Below are 10226 nucleotides of genomic sequence, written 5' to 3' on the forward strand. Positions count from 1 at the left end.
ACCTCCCCATCTTGCAGGAATGTGGAGGGCATAGTTTTCGGATAGCTTGCTACCCAGCCATGAACACCACATGGAAGAGGTAAGACAGGGCAGGTTTGTTTCCTACAGCTTTATGTAGATCCTGTTTGTGGCCATTTACCCAGTGATTTACCACTTGTTTTATCTGGTGTTCCTTGCATTGTTTGGTTTTACTTTTCCCTGGAGGTTCACCTGTTAGGAGCCCGGTTTTCTGATTGAGTCCATCTCTTCTCTCCGAAGTGAATGGTTCTTTCTCATAGAATCATTGATTCTCCCTCTGGTGTATAAATCCCCTTCTGTTTAATATCCGTGTATTGACACTTACCCTTTCTTAGACTCATTCTGTAGTGGGAAACTCCCTCCTTCCAGAGGCAGCACCTTCCACTGGTGGATTCTCTGGTTGTTAGGAACGGGGGGCCACAGTCTCCTTCTCTGGAACACTCCCTGTCCATCTTTTTACTGCTGCACACAAATGAATTGAGAGGAGCTATAAGTGAAAATAGACACCTGATTTCAAAGATGTGGCATGGAAAAAGAATGTAAAAGATTTCATTATCTTTTATTGATTACATGTTGAAATATATTATCTTGAGATTAAATATTATTTTTTCTAATGTCACCTCTTAATGTGGCTCACATTGTATTCCTTTTGGACAGCACTAGTCTAGATGATTTCCTCAGGCCTTTGAGAGGCTGTCTTCATTCTGCCTCTTCTCTGAATGCTCGCCACTTAAGTGCCAGTCCTTACTGAACACCTGCTGCAAGAGCGGGCGGATGGAGGTAGAGCAGCCAAAGCTTCCATTGGCTTTTGGGCAGTGACCTCACAGTTAGTCAGCTCCAGGATTTTGCTTCCAGAGGTGTTGCTGCTCAATTCCATCTTCTCCATCCTGGTCTGTGTGGGTGCAGTTGGTTGTTTGGCTCTCTCTGTTTTGACACTCATCCAGTATAAACTTCTTAGATTCAGTCTAGTGTTCTGTCCTGTCAGGACTATTGCTGGCATTGCTCTTCATATTATTGACATCCCCTTGTATCATTTCTTTCTTTTTTAAAAAATAAACATGTCTTTTCTCCTTTTATCTAATATGTTTATAAAATACTGTCTAAGACAACCCATAGGATAGAACCTTTCTTTCAGCTTGCCACTAGAAATCATTGTGTTGATTGTACAATTCTTTGTATATAGTTAGCCGTTCAGCCAGTTACAAATTCCTTAATTTTTGTCTTGATCTCTGTCCCTGCCCACCCCGGCCAAATAAAATAGTGTAAAAAGGTTATGCTATAATTTGGGTTGTCATGTAAAGTTGCTTCAAATGTATTAATAGTTTCTGAGTAGTATTAGGGATAGCATCCACAGAGAAATGGGAATCTTATGGTACCTTCTCTGTATACCACATTATGGAAATACAAGATTAGCTTGAAGAATAAAAACCACATACTGACTCATGAGGTTTTATGAGCAGAAGTGAATTTCTCCAGCCCCTCTGTGTTGGCATAGTGTTTGGAAGGCTGTGTGGTGCCTGCTGCCTGTTGGATCCTTATTAAATGACTGTGATTTTACTTGGGAAAGCAGATAACAGAGTGTTTGCTGTGTGGCTGCTCTTATTTTCTCAGGGTCTGACTAGGACCTCTGACTGCCTCACACTACAATTGTCAGTGGGATCTGTTACCTCCCCACATGGTATTGAATCCCCTTTTCTTATGTGAAGGGTACATAGAGGTTGTGCGTCTCAAGGCCAGTGAGTAAGGGAGCAGGAGCTGAGGGTCAGTATTGATGAGCTGGTGGCCCTTCTGTTCACCATTTTCTTCTGTTCTGGAATATAGCACTGAGGGCTTTTCTTTCATGTTTATGAAAGGGCATGGCCATGCTTCAAGGTAATGATAACACCTTTTATACTTGACTCTTTCTCCCATATCAAGTTAATGATTTCTTTATGTTGCTTGTCAGTTTAGTGTATTGAGGTGAAAAATTTATTTTCTGTCAGAAATATTAACCTTTTTATCAATAATGCAACACCCATGTGTCCTTTTTAATTGCTTCATTCTTTGCCTACCTCCTTTGCTGTGAGCAGCTTAATAGCTAAAGAGCAATCAGTTTTCCCTTTTTAATTTTGCTGTCTTCTGGTTCCTTTTTCAATTTCATGAATTGAAAGTGAAATAGGAAATATACAATTCATGAAATCTTGCCTGTAAAAACTGTCTATCATTTAGTATCCCTTTCCCCTCAGCCCGAGACACTGTACAATAAGATAGTATTTTGTTCATTGCCTTGTGAATTAAGAACCAAAAAGTAAATGTAACTGGTATGATTTTGAGCTGGATTATCATTACTTGCTATGCCCCGACCACCACCACCCCAGGACCAAGTATTTCCCATTATCTAGGACTTCATAGGGTGTGGCTTTATTGGCTTGAAATGTGTATTTTAACTGCAAATTGAATGATCTGCATTATAACTTTTATTCTGTGTTGTGCTTATAATATGCAGTAAAGTGACCTTGAAGAAACCTCTGTAAGGGGCATTTGAATTAAACACTGACCTTATACGATCTGCCTGTGACATCTTGGATATTTTCTCAGTACCTCTGTACAATACTATAGGTTGAAATTCTTGCAAATGGCACATCAAATGAAGCTTCAGTTTTCCAGGACTGTAGGATGTTTGCATGAAAGCAGTTGGGTATTCTTAGGGAAGAATGCTGACCTTGGAATCAAGAAGAATTTCCTGAGCATATTGAGCTTGGTTTTCTCACATTTCCAAGGGTGTGTAATTTCCCATGCATGGGGTTGTGTAAGACCAAAGTGTCTTCCCTGTACTATTTTAACACCTTAACACCAAACTTTTTTGGCTGAACTTAACCACCTAGTCAAATTTTGGGATGGGCAGGTGAAGGCGATGGATGTATCTTGTTCTCAAGGAGCATTGAGATTCTTTTCTTTTGGAGTGTTGGCAGGAACAATTAAGGAAGCACTCTGCCCAACTCTGGCCCTGCTTCAGAAAAGAGTGTAGGCCCTCCTGTTGCCTCACCAGTAGAGCTGATGGACTAGTGTTTAGACAGGCACCCTTCCTAGCTTTATTGACAGATTATTCAGGAGACTAGACAGAAATAGGGAACTTTTGAAGTGATCAGTATAATATGTAAATGGAAGTGATGACAATATCACCTGGGTGGTTATCTACACATGAAAGCCTTTTTAAAAATATCAGATCGCCAAGCTGTTTAAAATAGTTTATGATGTTTTAGTAAATTCACAATTTCTAATCCTGTTACTAGAGATACTTATATCCTGCCTCTTCCTAAAATTACATTTGGCATGGCTTATTTTGAACAAAAACATGTAAGATAAAATAAGGTAGATGTAGAAAATCAGGATGTAGGAGAGAAATAATACACAATTACGAACTATAATTGCCATGCTTGAGTTTGGTTGTGGCACTGCACTTCCTGGTAGCATGGAGGAAAGGAAGACACAATCAGTTGTGTATTCTTGTCTTTAGAATGGAAGAAGTATGCCCTTTTTTTCATGGGAAATAAGCCTATCGTAAAATGTTAAAAAAATTCCTTACTTGGAACTTTTACATAAGGGGCAGTGAATGATTTAATACATAGGGTCCTCAACATTTTAGTAATAAATGTAGTGACAGAGTCCACATGATTTTTTTTTCTTGTAAATTCCCTCTAAAATGGCAAGGTCATAACATTCAGTTGACCCTGAGTTGAGTTCCAAAGAGCTGTGATGAGGAGCTAACCCAGCATGTGGCCTTCAGCCTCCCAGTAACAATATTAGGAGAACTGAGGGCTGTGAGTCTGTGAGTCCAGTGCTTCCTCCTGATCATCCCAGTGTAGCTTTCTTTCTTTTTTAAAATAATGTTCAACCTTCCTGTCTCTTTGTGTTTTAAATGTATCCTGTAAAGAGCATATGTTTAGTTATTGTTCAGGTTAGCAGGGTTTTTTTTCCTGTTAATTAGGGAGTTTTGTACACACACATTTATTATCATTATAACATGTGGATTCATTCTTATCATTGCATTTTTGTTCTCTCTTTCCCCTTCTTAACCCACTGCTTCCATCCCTCCTCCTCTATTTCTAACTCTCCTTCCCTCTTTTGGATTGATTGAGTCCTCCCACTTCCTTCTATTCCCCACCCCCCCTTCTCATTTGGAAATCATACACTCCATTTTATTTGTAGCAACTGGATATTTTAAGCATGCATGTTTAATTCAGAGGTTGAGGTTAAGTAGTATCTTTTCCTCCTTCTGAAACAATATGAGAATCTTAGAATGCCTTGACTTTAGTTATTCTCTAACTTAGATATTATTGTTGTACAGTATTTTGGTTTTCTTAATTTTTAGCCCCATGAGTTAGACATTGTTGGTATTGCTTTATTCACTTATTTCAACTTTTACATAAAATTTACCTGATACCATATTTTCATTGCTTCCATTTCTTCTTGCATATTAAACCTTCCTTCTGGGATTGCTTCCTTTTTTCCTGAAGCATCTTTATTAAACACCTTTAATTGAGACAGGAAAGATCTGTCTGGAGTAAATGCTCTGAGATTGGTTTTGGTTTTGTTTTGTCTTAGTGTCTTTATTTTGGCTTAATTCTTGAAAAAATAATTTTATTGGATGTATAGTCCTAGGATGATTCCCCCCCACTACCTCCCTTCAGGGATTTGAAAATATTGTTACCCTATCTCTGGCTTCCGTTGTTGCTGCTGAGAAATCAGCAGTCAGTCTCACTGAGCTTTCTTTGTAGATAATTTGTATTTACTTTCTGGCTGTTTTTAAAATCACCTTTGTTCTAAAGCTTCACTTCAGTGTTTCAGGGTGTAGATTTCCTTTTATTTACTCTGCTTAGAATTTATCTTCCCAGATCTGAAAGTTGTTTCATCCATGCTGAAAATTTTCAGCTGTTACCTCTTTCAGTATTGCCTCTTTTGCATTCTCCCTGTCTTCCCTTCTGAAATCCTCATAGTTGAATAATAGACCTCAATTTATCTTTCATGTCTCTTAATTCCTTTTATGGTTTCCATGTCATGAAAATGTCTTGGTTTTCCTGAATAATTTCTTCAGTTTGACTTTCCAGGTTAGTAATTCTCTTTTCAGCAGTGTCTAGTCGATATTATTTTAAATTTCTAGAAATGGTAGACATTATTTCTTTTCTCTTAAAGTTCTATTTTGATCCTTCTCAAATCTGCCTAGTTATTTTTTTTATAAATTTATTTATTTATTTATTTTTGCTGTGTTGGGTCTTCGTTTCTGTGCGAGGGCTTTCTCTAGTTGCGGCGAGTGGGGGGCCACTCTTCATCGCGGTGCGCGAGCCTCTCACTGTCGCGGCCTCTCTTGCTGCGGAGCACAGGCTCCAGACACGCAGGCTCAGTAGTTGTGGCTCACGGGCCCAGTTGCTCCGCGGCATGTGGGATCTTCCCAGACCAGGGCTCGAACCCGTGTCCCCTGCATTAGCAGGCAGACTCTCAACCACTGCGCCACCAGGGAAGCCCTGCCTAGTTATTTTTGAGTGTGTTTTTCCTTTTCTATACTTTGTATACTTTCTGTTATCTCTGTTAATGTAAAAAAAAAATATTTCTTAATACTCCACTTTTGATCATTTAAGTATCGCAAGTCATGGATCTGATTACACAGTTCTTTTGCTTCCTTTTGCTCAAGATGCCTTATTTCCTTATGTACTTCCTGTATTTTTTATTGTGGGTTCACATTCCTGGTATTTCATATTTGGGAATTCTTTGAGGCCTGGGTTTAGATTACCTTCCATCAGAGAAAATTTCCATTTATATTTACTTCTGCCAGTTGCTTATGGAGACTACTAATACATGACCTCCTAAACCTAAAAGTTTTGGGGGCCAGATAAATAATATAATTTCTATACCTAAACCCCTGAGGAGGGCCAGCCTTTGGTTAGAATTTACAGGAGAGACCTTTTTTTTTTCTCCTTCTTGAGGGAGTGATTAGGGCTTACACTGGCAAGTATCCTACTGTTTTGCTCTTCATGTTGACTTTTCTCTTAATTCACTCTTTCACTTAGGATGTTGCCTTTTGGCTATCCCAGCTCTGTGCAGATTCTCTCATCTAAGGCATCTACCTTATGAGACCCATTAAAAACCCAAGTTCTGACCACAGAATGGCACACATACTCCCCTTCATAAACAGTTTTCAGTGCTTGCTTACCTCTCTGAATTTCTGCTTTCTCATTTCTAGCCTCTGCTAATTTCCCTTACTCACCTGCTTACCCTACATTTTTTTTTTTAACAGCATGATTGAGGTATAAGTTATATACCATAAAACTCACCCATTTTAAGTGTACAATTCAATGGTTTTTACTACATTTACAGAACTATGCAATCATCATCACAGTCCAGTTTGGAAGTTTTCTGTCACCCATGTATGCTTCACTTTTTGGTTAGCTATCTTGTTCCTCCTAATAAGATAGCCAACACCCGTCCCTGGAAATTGGAAAGTTGGAAGCTTGACCTCTGTTCCATCATCATTTCTTCTGTGGGTTTGGAAGTAATTGTTAGAAATTTCTTGAGTGGTTCTGAAATTTATATGATGTGCATTTGGGACTTCTCTCTTCATATATGACAAGTTTGGAAAAGTTGATTTATTATTTGGATTTTTTGAGAGTACAGAGAGCTTAACCATTTTAAAGAAGAAAACTCAGGTGGTAGCTTGACCCAAGATCACATGGCAAGTGATGTAGATTTTGAGCTTCAACTTTACAGCATGCTACTCAGGTCGTGGTGTCACTACTTAGACTTAAAAGCTCCCTGTTCCACAATTCTTGTCACTTGTCTCACCTCCACAACAGGTATAGGCTACTATGAGAGTAGGTCATTAATTTATTACCAAGAACAAAAACAAATCTCTTCTTGTCTTCCTGCAAAGGTTCCAGGGTAAGGGGCAGTGGGAAACAACTTAAAGTGTTTGACTTAAACAAATTTTAAATTTATTTAAAGTCATCAACACATGTATAACAGAGGAAAATTTGTCATAATGGTATATTTTTCCCCCTTATAACCTTGTTTCATACATTTTATTTAAGTAAAGAAATTCTAGAGCTTTCCTAAATGTCTGAAAAGTTGTCTTTCCTGTCATGTAGAGATGTCATATTTGTTGATTTGACACAGCCTGGCTGTGACAATTTTTTCCTGCACAGCACAGATTATTACTGGTCTACTCCTAAAACCAGCTAAAGCCCAGGGCTGTTTTTTGGTTTTTTTAAGTCAGGGAGTTGAAAGTTTTCTGAAATGTTGTGTTCTTCTACAGGGTCCAAACTTAAATGGGATAGGCAGAAGTAGTGCAAAAGAGGGCTCATGATTCCAAAGCTGGTAGTCATAGTGTCAATCTTAGCCCACCTCTTAGATTAGCGGGAATCTAAGATGTTTAAATTGTTAATACACAAATTACTGTGGTAGCAAAGATATAAAAATTTATTCCCAGAGCAAATTAGAGATGTTGCTCATCACTCTCCAAAGTCTCAGCTCTGCTAGGTTCTCTGGAAGTTAGCTGCTCTGAGTATTTTTGATTCAAACTTCAGAAACTTCTTCAGTCTACTTAGCTGCTATCCCAGATTTCTAGAGCCCCACAAAGAGGTATTTAGGAAGCCCCTTCCCTCATTCCCAGCTTTCACGGCAGTCAAGCCTGGCACTAGTATATGAGGTTAGCTTCTCAGAGAGCTGTGGTCGAGATGTTGCATTTGCACATTTGTCATTGTTAGAAGTGCGTGGCGCTTTCCCTGGAGGGTGAATTGAAGCTCATTCATCTGGAGAAGACTGTCAGTGACAGGCGTCCGCTTCCTCCTCCCAGGGCAGGCGGGGTGGCCTCCTGAAACAGGCAGTGTACTCTTGTAGAACATTAAAGTAATGTTTTTAAAATAAAGAATAAGTCTTCCTAAGTCTTGTTAGGATTTGTATCAGGAAACAGGAAAGATGGTGTACAGAAGTCAGCCATTTCAGCCTTTCGCCACACACCATCTCGTGTGTCTGATCTGTAGTAGATAATACTTATTGTAATCCTTTGCTTCTTAATTTAATTATTTTTTTCTGAGTTTTACATATTCATAAAATTGGGAGAATATAAAATTGTACTAGTAGTGGCTAGAGAGTGGAAGGCAGAAACAGTGACAGACCTTCCTGAATCTAACACTTGACTGGCCTCCAAAAATGGTGGGCATGGGGTGGGACTAGGGATCTTTGTTAGTCCCAAATTGCTAATTCAGTCATCAACCTCAAATTTTATATTTGGTTTCAAAATGCCTTGTTAAAAGGCAGTGAAGCAATAGAAGCTGTGGCTTCGTGAACACATCTAATTTAAGCTTACTCCTTCAGTAGAGCATCATAAAATGTACATTGGAGGGATAATGTTTGTAAAAGTTTTATGTTCTACAGAATTTAGCTTAGGTCATATTTTGTAGCACTTTTAAAGGAAACAAATAGAAATCAACAATCATCTCTATAGACTGTCATCATGAATAGAAGTGCCTCTTTGCTCAGGTCCAGTTGACACTGGAAAGTGGAATTGTAACGTTCAGGGAGTATAAATCTTACTTCTTTTGTGTGATTTTGAAGACCCCTACCCATTAAAGATCTGACTTAATTTTCTTTTTCCGTACATTTTTATGTTTAAGTTGCATGTTAGTTCTTTTGTTTCTCCTTGTGATTAGGCATTGCAGGATTGTGATAGTTCGCAGTCTTACAGAAAGCTGATAATCCCTAACTGTAACACTGCGAACAACAGTAATGGTATATAATTTTTCTTGTGCCTTTATGTGCTTAACTTGGGTGGAGGAGTGAAAATCAAAGGTTATTGCCATTGCCCTTGTTTACTCTGGCATTTTAAATTCTCAGAAAGTGCCTCTGATATTCAACTGCCTACGCCTCTATCATTCATAACTCAGTTTGCAACTGGGGTAAGATATGTCTCAGCACTGTGTATTCAGTTGGTCCTTGGTATTGCTAATGGAATTGGCAAGCCTGTTTATTTAGAAACATTGGTAAGTGATCACAGCCCTAGCAGCCGCTACAGAACAACATTCTCAGCACAGCCAGAGCTTCAGCAGAAGTATGATACAACTTGGAAGGATTGTTTCTGGCTACATGAGTAGTGTCATTGAGGCAGTTGGATGGCAAGGTAAAGATTTTAGTTCAAATGAAATAGCGTCATTCAGGAAACAGTCCAGCTGTCAGTGCTTTTGAGAAACCAGTTAAAAGACAGTTTTGCTCTTAACTATGGGATGTCATCTCTGTTTCTTCTTCCATTTCTGATGAGGATGGCCTTGGGTCCATCTTGATGTGTTAATGCTGTTTTTTAAATTTGAAAAATAGCCTTGCGTTCAAATAAAACTCATCTTGGTTTAAAGTAAGCGTCCATTAACCTGTCAAATGAGAACAGCAGCTTAGAATTTCGATTTCCTTCCTTCAAGAACAGCTGCAAAGTACATTTTTATTTGAGGGTACCAATGATTCTTTGGTGCCCTTGGTTCCTTAGTTTTTCTCACGTCTCACACCAGGAGACCCTCTTTCTAAAGTTACTGTTCAGGCAGGTTAGAGCCCATGTAAAGCCGGTGAGTTACAAGCCCTGGGATCTTTCAGGGTTCTGCCACCAGCTTACAGCGTGACCTGTGTTATGAGTTTAATTTCCTTAGCACAGAGCTAAAAAATTTGTCCTCATAAGCAGGTAATCAGTCTGTGAGAAGTAAAACACCTTTGGTGCTTTTGTCATTTGTTCTGTAAAGGTCAGGGATGGGGTAGGTGTACATTTGTTTTCCTTTGCAGTTAAAAGAGAAAATTCTTCAAAGGTCTTTTTTATCTTTTCTTCTAGGTTGCCAACTTGGCCTGTTCCATCTCAAACAATGAAGAAGGTGTAAAGCTTGTTCGAATGTCTGCAAGCCAGCTAGAAGCCCTCTGTCCTCAGGTAAAGTACAACCAGCAATGTTTAAGGTTTCACCAAATTGGATTTGGGTTATTAGAGTGGGGATGAGGTTTATTTTGTTAGTTTCGTTTTTAGGATTTTAGATAGAAGTCTTGAGGACAGAATGCTGATCCACAGTCCATATAGCTTGAGAAATTTTATGTTTGACTTTAAGTGATATTTTCTTAAGGCATCATGTGTTACTGTCTCCTTGCCCTTCATTAAAAATGTATAGTGTCGGGACTTCCCTGGTGGCACAGTGGTTAAGAATCTGCCTGCC

At 38.9% G+C, this 10226-nt stretch overlaps 1 protein-coding gene across 1 annotated transcript in view; it reads left to right on the top strand.

Annotated features, from left to right (window-relative positions):
* Window positions 1–10226, top strand: part of CTNNA1 (catenin alpha 1) — a 183638-nt gene that overhangs the window by 140373 nt on the left and 33039 nt on the right. The window contains exon 10 of the mRNA XM_061189651.1: window positions 9857–9949. Within this exon, the coding sequence (XP_061045634.1) occupies window positions 9857–9949 (93 nt within the window). The remainder of the gene's footprint in view (window positions 1–9856; window positions 9950–10226) is intronic.

The sequence above is a fragment of the Eubalaena glacialis genome, chromosome 4 (assembly GCF_028564815.1).
Source record: "Eubalaena glacialis isolate mEubGla1 chromosome 4, mEubGla1.1.hap2.+ XY, whole genome shotgun sequence".
Classification (NCBI taxonomy): domain Eukaryota; kingdom Metazoa; phylum Chordata; class Mammalia; order Artiodactyla; family Balaenidae; genus Eubalaena; species Eubalaena glacialis.